This window comes from Saccostrea cucullata, unplaced genomic scaffold, assembly GCF_032062105.1.
Source record: "Saccostrea cucullata isolate Sc308-1 unplaced genomic scaffold, CSIRO_AGI_Scuc_v1 ctg6771, whole genome shotgun sequence".
In the NCBI taxonomy this organism is placed as follows: Eukaryota; Metazoa; Mollusca; class Bivalvia; order Ostreida; family Ostreidae; genus Saccostrea; species Saccostrea cuccullata.
Window position 1 is genome coordinate 54,480 of NW_026936245.1, and position 16,689 is coordinate 71,168.

The 16,689-nt window shown below is 32.5% G+C and overlaps 1 protein-coding gene and 1 long non-coding RNA gene across 3 annotated transcripts; one reads left to right on the forward strand and one right to left on the reverse strand.

The window, feature by feature from the left end:
• Positions 1–953: 953 nt before the first annotated feature.
• On the forward strand, positions 954–11,506 carry LOC134245079 (uncharacterized). Of its 2 annotated transcripts, none has more exons than XM_062727340.1 (6): positions 954–1,336; positions 6,027–6,258; positions 6,445–6,653; positions 9,078–9,245; positions 9,909–10,011; positions 10,504–11,506. In XM_062727340.1, the coding sequence occupies exons 1-6, from the start codon at positions 1,123–1,125 to the stop codon at positions 11,267–11,269; spliced, it is 1,692 nt and encodes a 563-aa protein (XP_062583324.1). In that variant the 5' UTR covers positions 954–1,122; the 3' UTR covers positions 11,270–11,506. The 2 variants fall into 2 exon arrangements, with proteins under 2 accessions (XP_062583324.1, XP_062583323.1); XM_062727339.1 differs by having other exon boundaries at positions 956–1,336; positions 10,501–11,506.
• Positions 11,507–13,399: 1,893 nt separating this feature from the next.
• Positions 13,400–14,244, reverse strand: LOC134245080 (uncharacterized). Its single transcript, XR_009987351.1, has 3 exons — positions 14,158–14,244; positions 13,963–14,030; positions 13,400–13,659 (listed from the first exon to the last, which is right to left on the reverse strand). It is a non-coding gene; the product is annotated as an uncharacterized LOC134245080 (long non-coding RNA).
• Between the last annotated feature and the right edge of the window lie 2,445 nt (positions 14,245–16,689).

Genomic DNA, 16,689 nt, shown 5'->3' on the forward strand with positions numbered 1-16,689 from the left:
CTATGATTCTACTATTTCATGTTATATAAATATTGCGTGTAGTTGAGTGTAACATTGAAAATTTTCACCCCAAGAAAACCATTGTCAACCGAGGCACAGCCGAGATTGACTATGGTTTTCGAGGGGTGAAAATTTTCAATGTTACACTCAACTACATGCAATATTTATTATATTACACTGAATGTTTTATACAAATACATATATCAGTGAACCGTGCGCGCATAAATTCTGCGCAGTCAACATTTTTTGGAATATCACCCGTCGTCAAGCAATGTTGACTGTTGCTACGCTGGAGGGCGTGGCTTCATTATTCAGCGGGTAATAGTGTTTTTTAACAAATGTCTTTCGACCAATCAGATTCAACTAATTTATATGAAAGTATAATATTTCCATATGTTTACGAGTATAGAAGTTAAATATTGCACTGAATAACATTCTCTTCATATACATGTATTCATATGTACAATTGTAGTTTTAAACAGCGGGGTGAATTTTGACGAAGCTTCGGTAAAATTCAATTTTGAGATATCGATAGGAAATTTTATCTAAAATAATATTTTGATGAAAGATAAGATTTTCTTTTTCCTTTTTTCCTGACGCGATACAATCGCGTCAGATTAGAGAGATGGCTTTCAATTGGTACATAAATGTAAACTTGGTATTTAAATCAAATATAATAAACTTGGAATATTATTGTTCGCCATACTTACAGCGGCGGCCAAACGCCTTACTGGCTTTTGTACAGCCCGTACGAGGTTTAAATTTCTGAAAGAGGATTTTAATTAGAAGGAATAATCCCTTCCCATATTTCATCAAAATCACAGTACAAAATCAGCTGAAATTTAAAAAATACAATCGTTCTTTTAATGCTCGTTCAATTGATTTCAATTGAACGACTGTGAGGTTGTGCATTTATTAACATTTCAACGCGAAAATTCGCAAACAATTTAAAGTGTATAATTATTCTTCTACGAATCATCCACTTAAAGATCGATTCTGACTTCGCATAACCTCCTGTGTGTATCAATTAAATCTTCCTAAATGTAAAAATGACTGGATTCAGAATTTAAAGCTCGCCACGTGACCAAGGCTCCAACCCAATGAGATAACGGAAATGAAGTAATGACGAACGCCTCTTTCTTTGGATATCAGCATGTGACTTATGAAAAGGGAATATCAAAAAGGTGTTTATGCAAAGTCAGATCTGAGGTCCATTTACACGAGTCTCGTCTATCTGAGAAAAGTCAACAAGTGTTTACAGGGCATTCAAAGTCGGTACGATCAACGGCTAGAATGGACAATCATTTACTAAGATGTTGCCTTTTAGTTTTCACAGGTTAGTTCTTTTTTAAAGAAAATATATTAAAAGCTTAATTATATGTAGAAGTTTGATAAAATTAATTCAATTTCTTTTCTAAGCCATTTACATCTTAGATAAAATATTTCCGGTTTACACATGTACTTCTCTTCCAAAGAAACACACAATTTCATACTAGTGTAAATAAGAAGAGAGAGAGAGAGTTTTGATAATATAAATTATGGTATGGAACATTTGTGAGAATATTTATTTTGTGTACACATTATATAAGAGATATAAGTTATTAAGTTTCTAACAAGTGAAAAGTTATCAAAATTTTAGAAGTTATACTAATTAAATCAATTACTAAAAATAAGTTTAATTTTTTTTTTGAATATAGAAAGTAAAATTCCGTGTTTTTAATAAGTTCCACACTATTTCCTCTAAATAAATTACAAAAACTTCTTTTATCCTCTGGAATTGGAAATACGAAGTGAGGGCTTTCTTGTTAAAAGAATTCGGGCTTTCTTGTTAAAAGAATTCGTTTCTCCTTTATTTGGGTGTCATTTTATGGAATTGATAAGCTTAAGAACTACACAGTAGATTTCAATAGAAGTAACTTTTTCCATGATAACACCTTTTAGTACAATTCTAGCGGCCATCACGTCGTTCGATTAATTAACCATTATTCACAACAAACTTTGAAAGCTCTTCTGACGGAATCTGAAATAAATAGTCTTTTAATGGAAAATTTGTGTTCAATATTGTTACCCATGTCGGGCGAATCATGAGATTTTGTTACCTATAAATGTAACGGTGATGATTTCACTCCACTAACGAAGCTTTGTGTTGTTTGTATCCAAGAGCAGTAAAACCAATAGAAAATCAATTCTTTCCCCACATCAATTGAAGAGTGGACAAAAGCCATCCTGACTTCATCTTTTTGAATTTTCCAGGCAAAAGAGGAATTGCTCCATATGGAAAATTATCATTTTATCACGATCAAAAATACAAGGCCTGTATATTCAACACATAAATACTAATCTATCATTTTTTTGTACCCATACCTTAATTTCAGCACCTCGCGATAATATCTACCTATTATTCGTCAGATTAACCCATCATAAATGGTCTGGTTTGTTCATTTAAATCAACATTTTGTTCAATAGTTAAACTATTGTCATTTGAACAAAATAAGATTGTGCTTGATCGAATGCAATGTAATACTATATCGAGTTCCATACAACAGTATACTACAGCAATATCAAAGCCCCCCTTCTCTCTCTCTCTGTTTTATCTTGCTAGGATCCGATTTTTGTCATCTGCGTTCCTTGAAAGGAGTGTCATTGGAGAATTAGTAATGATAATCTCCACATATTACCTGTACCTGTTAATCCAGTATTAACGCTAATCTCCACATCTTACATATACCTGTTGCGCGAAATCCTCTATGTACTTTCGTAATGGGATTGTTCACAATAGGAAGTCGAATAAGAATGTTTATTGTTAGCTGGAATATGAGAGAAATAAACCCAATTTAAACGATAATAATTTTTTTGTTTGTGCCATCGCTGTAGATTTAGAAATAAAGAATGGTTTTATACGTATGGATTTTTTTTAAACAATATCTTCAAAATTTAAGTACTTTTGGCATTGATAAAAATTTTTAACATTCCTGGAATGAATGTTAGAGTATGTATATTAAAAACAGCTAGAATCTGACGTGATTATACAATTAATCATATCTATATAAAAACATGCATAAGTCGTCAGCTGTATTGCTGAAGAGATATTCAATCATGCACATTCTTGACACAAAAACCAATTATTGGTTTTTCAACATTGTGAAAAATCAAAATTATTTTTTAAAATGCACAATGGCTTCAGACTTTTTTCTTTAAAGAGGCATGATATCAAAGTGGCATTTAAGTGACAATTAAATCTTCTTCTAGATTTGATAAGATTAAACTCCCTGAGAGTCATTCTAACTTAGGGAGGTGCAGAGTTACACATGTTTATCTATAATCCAAGTCCCCGTCTTTGCCGTCATATGATATTGAATTACTCGTTATGTTGACAAGCTAAGTCCTTTACCTCAAAGCACATACATCTATACGAAGCTGTCTAAACATTTACATAAATTATTATAAGATCTCAATGAGGCGCAGCAGTGATTCTGATCACCAAAATGTTTATCTAACTATGCAAAGAGTTTTCAGTTTTAATCAGTTTATATGAATTCGCTGTTTCCGGAATAACAGTAAATTAAACAACTGAAGTCTTAGTATAGTACACCAAATAATTGATCATTGAAAAGTGATCGGTGAAATAATATTTGTAAACACTGGATTTTCTTTGTAATTGGAGGGGCATAAAGCTCGAAATAAAATAAGATTTTAAGGACGTACGCTACGTTAGTTTGAACATTTTTTGTCTTTTTCCATGGAGTTGAAGAGTTCCAATTCTTGGAGGAACTGAATGCTATATTTTAATGTTGATATATGGTGTTGTACTCTTCTCCTAAAACAATTTTGGATAAAAGAAACACGCAGAAAATATGTTTAGTATTTTTGATATATTGTTTTCTTTGAATCTCCCAAGAATTTTAATAAATTATTATCTTTCAAAAACCCCTGGTAATGCATGCTGATTTTTTTGTCTATGATCATCTGAATCTAAAATTAATATTATCTTAAAATTTTATCAGTAGGTAAGGTACGTTGCGTATGTCTTTAAAGGCAAATCAAGAAGGCTGCCCTTTTCCAATTACATCGAGAATATATCCAAAGTTATGCATGAATGTAATATTTCTCGACTTTTCTCACTTGTCATGAAACACATTCTGTTCTAGTTACTCGTGTTTTTGAATGAAATTGTTACAAAAGGATTGACTGAGCAAAAACGCGTTTTATTTTGATAAGAAAAACAGATTTAATTTCATTTTTTTTCTGTCTATAATAAAGGGGGTACAGGTATATGTACGATTTTTTAAATATAGTTGTTTTTCTTAGTGTGTCATCGGTATCAATAGGTAAATTTTTATTTCACAATTCTTATGATGCGTGATAAGAAACTGATAAAGAGTTGGTGGGACTAAGAAACCTCATCGGTTAGCAAAGTAAATCCTGTTCTATTTTCCTCTGAGTACTTCCGGTATGATGACAAAATGTCGATCGACATACTTCCTGTCTACCGATAATCGAAAGCTATAATATTTGTCACTATGGAAACCGATTGAAAAACGCTTAGTTCCGGATATCATCAAATGTTATCGGTAATTTGCAATTTATTGGGACAATACATTTTGCTAATGTGTTGAAAAGAATGTCAATAGTACCATATTTCACTGCTGTGCATTCCACTTCATATGGACGTTTTAAGTAGAGCCAAATCATAAAGAAATTCAAAGCATCCTGACAAAGGCTCATAAAGTTAAATGAACGCAACTTTCCGGTAGTCGAAAAGACGAACTCTTTTAGATCTTTTGATTTATTGCTTACGTGAACATATTTTCTGCTTTGCTGCCGTTTTAAAACTATGAAGAAACAAGATGTGTTTGTGAAACATTGATGCTCCCGTATGGCAGCTTATGGTGAGGGTTGAATTCTCTCAAATGTATGTCAAAGGTCAAGGTCAAAAGTGTTGGTACCCAAAGGAAGGTCTTGTTAAAAGGAATACAACTGTGAAATATGAAAGCCCTATTTCTAACTGTCAAAAAGTTATGACCAAGGATTTCGTTTTTAAAAATCGGGTCAAACTCTTAGGTCAAGGTCAAAAGTATTTATACCAGCTGAAAGGTTTTGTCACAATAAATAAATATAAAGTGTGTTTTTTTTAAAGTAGGTCAGACTCCAAGGTCAAGGTCGAGAGGTCAAATTTGGTGGTACCCATGAAAATTTCTTGTCACAATGAATACACCTGTGAAATATGAAAGCCATAGCCCCACCCACTCAATAGTTATGGGCTAGGTTAAAGTTGACAACAGTGAGACAGAGAGACAAACAGAGAGAAAAACAGACAGGACAAAAACAATATACCCCGGGATCTTTCGATTCGGGGGAATAAAAATATTTTTCACATTATGACTATATAAGAACCTCAAATTGATGTCTCTCTTTCCTCATTATAACATAGACTCGGACTTACAAAACTGTTTTAAGAGGTATTGAGTATAAAAATTTAGAAAAGCTGTTATATTTAGTGTTATATATTTTCTTAAGAATTACTGATAAAAATTGCTCACAGCTATTTATATGATACATAATTGCTTTGATTTATAAGCTGTGTTACTGTATTTACTTGTTTAACATATCAAATAAATTAAAGATTATGGGAGTATCGTTCATTTTTCGATCACATCTTATAGCAAAAGTCAAATGTCTTGCAATACTCACGAGTTATTTTGATGTCTACCATAAAGAATCATAAAATAAATAAATTATTTAATATTAATGATAATAAAGGGACACCGCAAAGCGAAGCATCCCCGAGCAAGGAATATATCTATAGATCAAGGCAGCATTCGGCATCGATCACAATTACGTCATTCTGTTTCGCACAGGACAAACTAACACATACACAAGCGCGTTACTATAACCCCTCCAAATCCGTTGCAGAGTAAGGTCATCTGTTCCCGTTCGTTATTTTCATATCAATATTTCAACACAGCGATGGGATTTTCCGGGAATTTACAATTTATATTTTTTTCAAATGATTATTTCAATTGCAGGACTTTTAGTAGAGGCCATTACAACGGGAAAATTTATGATTAACAACTGTAATACAAAGCGAGAGATATTTGTAAAGGACAGTATTATATTCAAACTAACAAACCAGCCTCTGTCCGACAGACCCTCCCAACAGCTGCACTGTACGTCCAATCTCGTCACGGAACCCGATAAACGGCTTCTGATTCATTTTACATCACTCAGCATCAGCATGGAAAACGATACACCGGATAAGTATGTACTCCTTGCCATGTAGTAGGACTGCATGCATACTATTCTGGATTTATTTGTGTTCTGATATTTCCATATTTATTATATTAATTAGTGATTAAAGAAAATATTGACATATGATATACTGGTGTTGAAATGAATCAAAATTTGCATTTCCAAATATGTATTTGACATATCTTTTTTTTTCAGTTTGCATATTTATGACTTTGACTCAAAGGGACATGCTCAGATGGTAACTCCAGCTAGTGGCCTCTTTGGAATTTATGATAAATTTTACAAACGCACGAGTATTGGCGTTGGGGACTACATTTCTTCAAAAAATCGTTTCCGGTTGACATATGTTGGTTCTCCAACACTTACATACAGTGGATTTGACATCCTGATCACATCTGTTAAAGGTACAGAGTTTGAAATGACAAAATGAGCATATTATCAATCCAGTGAAGTGTATAGTACTGTTTTGCATAACGTCACAACCTATTTTTATGCGCCCGAATCGAAAGATCCGAGGCGTATATTGTTTTTGTTCTGTCTGTCTGTCTGTTTGTCTGTTTGTCTACAAACTTTAACCTTCGCTATAACTTTTGAACCATGAATGGTTGAGACTTCATATTTGGTATGCATACTCCACTAAGTAAGCTGACACCAAGGTCAATGACCTTGTGCCTTGACCTATATGCTAAAAATAGTTTTTTCTGCAAACTTTAACCTTCGCTATAACTTTTAAACAATAAAAGATTGAGACATCATATTTGGTATGCATGCTCCACTAATTAAGTTCTTTCAAATGACCAAGATCAATGACCTTGTGACCTTGACTGTGTCCTATATGCTAAAAATAGCTTTTTTGAACATTCACAATAACTTTTGAACAATGAAAGATACAGACTTCATAGTTGGTAAGCATACTCCACTAAATAAGTTCTTTCAGATGACACCAAGATCAATGACCTTGTAACCTTGACTGTGACTTATATGCTAAAAATGTTTTTTAACTTTGTTACCGCCGGGCGCATGGTGTTTCACAAACACATCTTGTTTAAAATCTGCTTGCGCTCAAGGATGCTCAAGGTACGTAAAATACACGTAGAACACGCCTCCTAACCACAAGCTTATATGATTGGTAGTTTCTCCTTATCCATGATTGGTTGCTCATGCAACAGAATATTTCAGGAAATAAAACACAAACAAGAAACACACGTACTTGCGGTAAGGAGCCGTGTACTACATCTATTTACCATGAGCGCAGCTGTCATACCCGGTAGGTTATGAAGTAATGCAAACACTCACACTTCACTGGAATTGATAATAATCACCTTACAAGTCACCTTAATCACCTTATGATTGGTAGTTTCTTCTTATAAGTCTCCTACCGGTGAAACCGGAGGGGACTATAGGTTTCCTCTGAGTATGTCATTCCGTCTGTCTGTCTGTCTGTCCCACTTAGTTTTCCCACGTTTTTTAAATGCTTGCAGATATTGAGCTGATTTTTGGTGCGTGAGTGTATCTTCATGAGGTATAGATCAAGTTTGAATTTCGTTCCGCTTTATTGGTTTTTGACGGAATTATGGCAGTTTTAATTTTTCATAATTGGGATTACGATCGGGTTCGTTATGCAATATATTAAAGTTTCAAACGATCTTGTATCCTAAAGAGAAAAGGGGAACCCGGTAGGGTAGATGTATTGCTTATGCAATATATTGTACTCCCAGAATGCTTGTTTATGATTGGTTGCTCATGCAACAGACTATTTCAGAAAAAAAACACAAATAAGAAACATAAACCTTGCTGTAAGTGTAAGGATTCTTTGACAATATAAATATCAATAGATATCAAAGAGACATTGTCCTTTATCTTACCACCCTTGTATGACAAGAAACTATACATGTATTCGACTTTTTTTTTGTTTTGAAAAACCTAGTTTTGAGAATTCGGAAAAATGTTAATTTTAAAACTCAGAAGGGAAAAACTATTTAAATGCATTTTGTTTTATTGATAGCAATATATCTAGGAGAAACCAAATCATGAACAGAAATAGAGTAGACATGGAACTCAATATAAAAAATAAGTCGACAGAATTTCGTATGTGGTTCGCGAAATCTTTATGTACTTTTATGCTCAACAGTACTATACTGCTTGAAGTTGATAGTACATTAAATATCCTCTTCCTCAAAACACCATTTTCAACCGAGAATATTAAGTTATTAATATCAAGATGTGTTTGTGAAACACTGATCTCCCATATGACAGCTTATGGCGAGTGTTGAATTTTCTCAAATGCACGTCAAACTCTAAGGTCAAGGTCAACAGTTCAAAATTGTTCATAAAGGTCTTGTCACCTGTGAAATATGAAAGCCCTAGTTTTAACTGTTCAAAAGTCATTGTCAAGGTTAATAATTACAAAAAGTGGGTCAAACTCTAAGATCAAGGTCAAGAGGTCAAAAATATTTTAACCAACTGAAAAGTTTTGTCACATTAAATACACATGTGAAGTATAAAAGCCCTGGCACACACTGTTCGAAAGTTATGACCAATTAACGTTAAAGTGTGATTTTTTTTTTTTTTTGTAAAAGTGGTTCAAACTCCAAAGCCGAGAGGTCAAATTTGGCGGTATCCAAAGAAAGTTTTTGTCACAATAAAGAAGTACACCTGTGAAATATGAAAGTCATAGCCTCACCCACTCAAAATTTATGAACAAAGTTAAAGTTTTTGCGGACAAACAGACGGGCGGACGGACAGGGCAAAAGCTATATACCCCAGGATTTTCGATTACGTGGGCATAAAAAATAATACTTGTAAATTGTTAACCCTATTCATTTTAGATGTCCAGAGAGATGGGTCATGTCCACGCCTGTATGGAAGGTGTATCGGTAGGAACGTATGTGTTCATTACTCAGTTTGGTGTGACGGAGAGGAGAACTGTGGCGAAGGAGACCTCAGTGACGAGGAGGCCTGTGATGACGTCATCACCGATGACTGGAAGTACACGTGTACGTAAAATGGACCTAGGTCACGGATTCTGTTGCAGTGTATTTATTTCATATGTAATATAATTGAAGCCTAAAACGTCAAAGGGTTCTCGAGATACAGTAATTTTATTTTAATTTGATCTTGATTTAAAAAGTGGGTCAAGTTAAAAAAAATGTCGATGCTCATTCCTACATGTACTCACATATTGTACGTCCAAAAATTAATTATAGTCTTAATATTAATGGAAATCTATCTAAAAAATCGAGGGGTATCCCCTTTTTATAAAAGACGAATAATGTTGATAAGTCTAAGACAAACAGTAAAATATTAAAATTTAAAAAATATAAATTTGCTGGACTATTTTTTTAGATCAATTGTAGCACAACGTTTAGTACTCAGAGAAATTGGATAGTTATCCTGTAAATAACTATGTCTTCTACTTTTTAAAATTTTTTTGGAGATAATAATCATCATTAATTTTTCATCCCTTCACCCCCCCCCCCCTTCCTCCGTAGGGGAAGATTCTACATGAGTTGACCTGGTCGTTTCGTATTTATTCCCTGATATTGTTCTAAATGCATGTTTTAGCTCTGAATTTCTGAAAAAGACCAAAACTGAAAGTTTAAAACGGCTTTAATAAGTAAAGTAAGAAATCGCATACTGAAGAAGTCTATTTATTTCAGACTATACAACGATGGCAGTTGTGTCGGCGATCATTGCCATCGTGATGTTTATAACAACAATAGGAGTGGTTATTTGTCTGCTGAGGAGGTACAACCGCAGGAAGTAAGTCTCCCTCAGGATACATAACTCAATCTTTTTTTCCATTCAAAATTCAAATATTTTTGTTTTAAAAGGTTTTATCTGTATATGTCTATATGGCCAAGCCATATAATTTTGTGAAAAATGATCAAATGTATCTTTCTTTACAGTTTATTTTCATTTAAAAGTTCTAGAAAATATAATTTTTTTGTTGCTGTAATGTTTCTGAGAACTTTTTCCGGAGTCTTTGAAAAATGTGCCTTACGCTAGGCGTCTTATTGTCATCGAGACAGTCACGAAGAATGGGGATCGAGGAGGTCAAAAAAAAAGAGACTTACACTAAAGCAATACAAAGGAATAGGGAAATAAAAAAAACAATAATGACTGAATGAAGATTAGCTGTAGTTTTAATACTTGAACTGTTTTCAGTCTGTAAACTACTGTAAAAGAAACACTGTTTTGAAAAAAAATGGCATTAGTTAATAATTATGACCTTTGATACTCTTTTAACAGCAGCATGAGAAATATGAGCATCACAGTGAGTGCAAAGAAGCAGGGAGACAAGTGGACCATAACGAATGACCTCGGTCTGTCCTTGGGTGTGGCCCCGCCTCTCTATGACGACATTGTTCTACAGCGACAGGAGGAGCCCCCTCCATCATACGATACGCTGCGTTTCAAACAAGCGGCAAACACTCCTCCCGAGGAGCAAAATGTGACCACGAATGAGTGCATAACCGTTGCTTGTATCGAAACACTCAATCCTGTAGGGGGATTTACGGATGATGTGTTATGTCTTCAAGATAATAGCCATGATGAATTTTCTCTCGCTCAAACGGAGAAAGTAGAAAAGGAGGTGCAAAACAATAATAGTAAATCTAACGAGAGTTTAAAGAATCCTACTTCAGAGGGATATTTACTTTCTTCATGCAAAAATGTAAATAAAAGTGAACAACTTCCGGTTGATCAAGATGACAGTTATGCAAGTGAAAATGACGATGAGATCGAGACAAAAAAGAATGTAGCTACAGAAGTAAATATTTGTTCGGCACCTTCCCAGTGTAGTGTGGAAACTGGTTTTGTTTCCATGGAATCCAATTCTCCAAGGGACAGTGGTAGCGAAGATTCCCCGCGCCATGACGTGATAGCTAACCAACTCCACCAGGACGTTAACTTGGATACAGAAGGGATACCACTCCTAATGCAATGCAAAAAACAAGGCACAACTGAACGCATTCAGTTCATTGATGAACTAAGTGAAGATTCAAACATAATCAACTGAATAAAACATATGTATAGCAAAAATTTATCTGAACCATGTCATGTTCATTGGCATTATCAATGATTAAGTTCTTCGAAGTGCAATAGTAGTCTGGTATTGTCAGTAATAATAGTATTCCTGATGTGTATTGTGAAAACGTTCCTATCAGTGCAGTGTGTCTGGTACATATAATATAAATTAGTTCCTGCCAATAAAGTGTGCCTGGTACATGTATTATCAATAAGAAAAAGCTGTCAATGCAGTGAGTCTGGTTCATGTATCAACAATAAATACCTGCCAAAATAGTGTGCCTGGTACATGTATTATCAAGAAGTTCTTGCCAATAGTGTGTCTGGTACATGTATAATCAATAAATACCTTACAGTGTAATGTGCCTGGTACATATAATCAATAAATATACCTGCCAAAATTAAATAGTGTGCCTGGTGAATACATCAACAATATAGGTTCATGCCATTAGTGTGTCTGGTACATGCTTGATCAAGGAATACCTGCCAGTGTAGAGTGTTTGTTAAATTTAATGTATTATATCAATAAAATCCTGTCAGTGTAGTGTGCCTGGTACATGTATTATCAATAAATACCTGCCAAAGTAGTTGTTCTGGTTCACGAGTTATCATTAATGTTGTGTGTGTGGCTCGTGTATTATCAATATCATTATCCCACTAGTGTATAGTGTTTGGTACATGTACCAATAAATAGCTGACAATGTAGTGTAGTGTGTCTGGTACATGTATTATCAACTACCTGTGTGTATTTTCAACGAATACCTGTCAGTATTGTGTGTCTTAATTTATTTAAGGAATCACTGTCTTGTTTTGAGGGTATGCCAGGGCATCAACAATAGTGGGAAACATGGGATAATTTGCATAACGGGCGAAGCAGTGTTAAAGATGTCATTCCCAAATCGCTGAGAATCTCTTCTACGACAGTTTTCTCTCCCGCCATTGTCAGTGCTCGCGGAACGCGGAAAATACGTTATGTTCATACATGTATAAAGGCCGAGGATACCCGTGTTCGCATAACTTAATAGTGAATCGACATAATGTAGAAGAGTGCGCACAGTATGATATGAGCTTTTCACATCAGTTAGTAAAAACTAAGTTGTCATGAAAAGTAAACATAACGAAATGCAAGTTGACGAAATATAATTTTAGTATGTGTAAATGTCATAAAGAGTTGACATAATGTAAAGGAAAGTTAACACAATGTAATAGTAGTGGGTAAATGTCATAAAGATGTAACAGGGGTTATATACTATAGGGTTTATACTTGTACAATTCATATATATTCCTTTGAAACATATATTGAAATGTTTAACATTCATTATTACAATCATTAAGTGAATTCTAAGTCCACTTCTTAATTAGGAATATATAAAAATGATAAGTACATTTGTAAAAATATGAAATGTACCTGTTTATGGAACAGAGTGCCTGGTACCTTTGATTTACATTACTCCAGGAACTGTATCATTGTTTAAACTGTAATAAAATAATTTCATTCACTCTCAACTCTTACACACTCAATATTTCCTTAATTTATTAATTTCAGATAAATTCACACACTTTGAAATATATTTCATTAATAAGAAATAAATTAGTTACTTACATATTAGTAGCTGGTAACCAGGTCACATTTAAATTAAGTTAACTGTTTGTAAGATATTTAGAAATCTAAGTCTTTCCAGTCTGAAATCAATAAGCTGAATGTCTTTGTCTGTTGTCCAGAATTTGGAGGTAAAAGTCTTGACCAATAGGATTTAAGGAAATTGAATTCTACTCAGGTAGCTTATTACAGGTGTAGAAATAGAAAAGGAGTGGATCTAAAGTTTTAACTGATTGTTTATTTTATTTCATTTAGTTTGTTTTATTTAATTTTTTAAAAAGTATTTTATTTGCTAAATTATTTAAATGAAAGGTTTCAATATTTGAGTTTAAATTATTTGTTTTGGTCAATATTAATTGACACACAGATTTAATAATACATTCACTTCAGAGTTTAAAATCAGTTGTGGCATATTCATAATGTATAAGTAATAAATTATACATTTGAATATTATAATAATTAAAACAACATAAAACTAATCACTATCATTGAATTCTATAAAACAAAATAAAATGTGCACATATAACTAAATACTTGCATATATGGCAATCTATAATATCGAAGAAGTTTTCAGTTCAATAATTGTCCGTTCTCCCTCGATGTCCCAGAATTATCACAGTCGAACCAGTCCAAGTATCACCAGTCCCTACATGGGCGCCATTTTGTAACAGGGGTCAATTGTGTATCCTGACGGATTCTTTAATAAGCACATGACACCTGCGGGTTCGTTTGATGATTTTATTGTTGGTATTATCAAGAGATAATATACTGTTTATAATACCCTGTAAATATACATATAAATAATATTAGTACAGTTTTATATAATCAAAATGACAATTCTATAAACATACAGTAATCATAAAATCACAATACATTAATTCTTACAATGCATACTTTGAAAGAGTTATTCCCCTTTTCACAGCATTTTATAAAAACCTACATTTATACTTGTACAATTCATATATATTCCTTTGAAACATATATTGAACATTCATTATTACAATCATTAAGTGAATTCTAAGTCCACTTGTTAATTAGGAATATATAAAAATAACAAGTACATTTGTAAAAAATATGAAATGTACCTGTTTATGGAACAGAGTGCCTGGTACCTTTGATTTACATTACTCCAGGAACTGTATCATTGTTTAAACTGTAATAAAATAATTTCATTCACTCTCAACTCTTACACACTCAATATTTCCTTAATTTATTAATTTCAGATAAATTCACACACTTTGAAATATATTTCATTAATAAGAAATAAATTAGTTACTTACATATTAGTAGCTGGTAACCAGGTCACATTTAAATTAAGTTAACTGTTTGTAAGATATTTAGAAATCTAAGTCTTTCCAGTCTGGAATCAAAAAGCTGAATGTCTTTGTCTGTTGTCCAGAATTTGGAGGTAAAAGTCTTGACCAATAGGATTTAAGTAAATTGAATTCTACTCAGGTAGCTTATTACAGGTGTAGAAATAGAAAAGGAGTGGATCTAAAGTTTTAACTGATTGTTTATTTTATTTCATTTAGTTTGTCTTATTTAATTTTTAGAAAGTATTTTATTTGCTAAATTATTTAAATGAAAGGTTTCAATATTTGAGTTTAAATTATTTGTCTTGGTCAATATTAATTGACACACAGATTTAATAATACATTCACTTCAGAGTTTAAAATCAGTTGTGGCATATTCATAATGTATAAGTAATAAACTATACATTTGAATATTATAATAATTAAAACAACATAAAACTAATCACTATCATTGAATTCTATAAAACAAAATAAAATGTGCACATATAACTAAATACTTGCATATATGGCAATCTATAATATCGAAGAAGTTTTCAGTTCAATAATTGTCCGTTCTCCCTCGATGTCACAGAATTATCACAGTCGAACCAGTCCAAGTATCACCAGTCCCTACATGGGCGCCATTTTGTAACAGGGGTCAATTGTGTATCCTGATGGATTCTTTAATAAGCACATGACACCTGCGGGTTCGTTTGATGATTTTATTGTTGGTATTATCAAGAGATAATATACTGTTTATAATACCCTGTAAATATACATATAAATAATATTAGTACAGTTTTATATAATCAAAATGACAATTCTATAAACATACAGTAATCATAAAATCACAATACATTAATTCTTACAATGCATACTTTGAAAGAGTTATTCCCCTTTTCACAGCATTTTATAAAAACCTACATTTATACTTGTACAATTCATATATATTCCTTTGAAACATATATTGAAATGTTTAACATTCATTATTACAATCATTAAGTGAATTCTAAGTCCACTTCTTAATTAGGAATATATAAAAATGATAAGTACATTTGTAAAAATATGAAATGTACCTGTTTATGGAACAGAGTGCCTGGTACCTTTGATTTACATTACTCCAGGAACTGTATCATTGTTTAAACTGTAATAAAATAATTTCATTCACTCTCAACTCTTACACACTCAATATTTCCTTAATTTATTAATTTCAGATAAATTCACACACTTTGAAATATATTTCATTAATAAGAAATAAATTAGTTACTTACATATTAGTAGCTGGTAACCAGGTCACATTTAAATTAAGTTAACTGTTTGTAAGATATTTAGAAATCTAAGTCTTTCCAGTCTGGAATCAATAAGCTGAATGTCTTTGTCTGTTGTCCAGAATTTGGAGGTAAAAGTCTTGACCAATAGGATTTAAGGAAATTGAATTCTACTCAGGTAGCTTATTACAGGTGTAGAAATAGAAAAGGAGTGGATCTAAAGTTTTAACTGATTGTTTATTTTATTTCATTTAGTTTGTTTTATTTAATTTTTTAAAAAGTATTTTATTTGCTAAATTATTTAAATGAAAGGTTTCAATATTTGAGTTTAAATTATTTGTTTTGGTCAATATTAATTGACACACAGATTTAATAATACATTCACTTCAGAGTTTAAAATCAGTTGTGGCATATTCATAATGTATAAGTAATAAATTATACATTTGAATATTATAATAATTAAAACAACATAAAACTAATCACTATCACAAAGAGTTGACATGATGTAAAGGAAAGTTAACACAATGCAATGGTAGTGTAGGTTAATGTCATTAAGAGCTGACATAATGTAACGGAAGGTTGACACAATGCAATAGTAGTGTAGGTTAATGTCATAAAGAGTTGACGTGTAGTAGTGTTCTGCTTAAGGCAGTGACGGCGTTCCATAGTGAACAAAAGCGATATACCTCTATTATAGCGGAATTGACGTTTTCCCCCAACCTGTTTTATACAGAAATCGAAGTTCTTTTAAAATAGCCTTAGTTATCAGTGTTTATTAGCATGATATGAAATATGAAGTTATTTATAAGTGTTTTCTTTGATAGGAAACACTTCATATACACTATGAATTATAAAATGATAGATGTAAAAGGAGTGTTATGGGTCAGAATTACCCGAAATGCCAGCAAAGATCAATAACACAATTTAAACTTAACAATAATTTATTTACAGTAATATATAATAAATATATCAAACATAAAGTACAAACTTAGCAAGAATCTAAAAATACATACATCAGAGTGTCCGTTGCTGCACACAATGTCCCAGTGAAAATATATCCCATTTATATCTCAATAGTGCTTATACGACAAAGTATATATGCATCGAATTGACAGGGTATTTATACAGTATCATAAATCTAGAATATTCTAGAAATTGTAAATACATGATATTCCTGGAAAGTTCTGGACATAAACAAAGTTCAAGAATGTTCTAGAAAAAATGACCAAACATATTGACCACTCTGGAATGT

Excerpts from the sequence above, each read along its gene's own strand:
- LOC134245079 (XM_062727339.1), top strand. The coding sequence starts at position 1,123 with ATGACGAACGCCTCTTTCTTTGGATATCAGCATGTGACTTATGAAAAG. Across the intron at positions 6,259-6,444 it reads GAAAACGATACACCGGATAA|TTTGCATATTTATGACTTTG; the intron begins GTATGTACTCCT and ends TTTTTTTTTCAG. Across the intron at positions 9,246-9,908 it reads CGATGACTGGAAGTACACGT|ACTATACAACGATGGCAGTT; the intron begins GTACGTAAAATG and ends TATTTATTTCAG.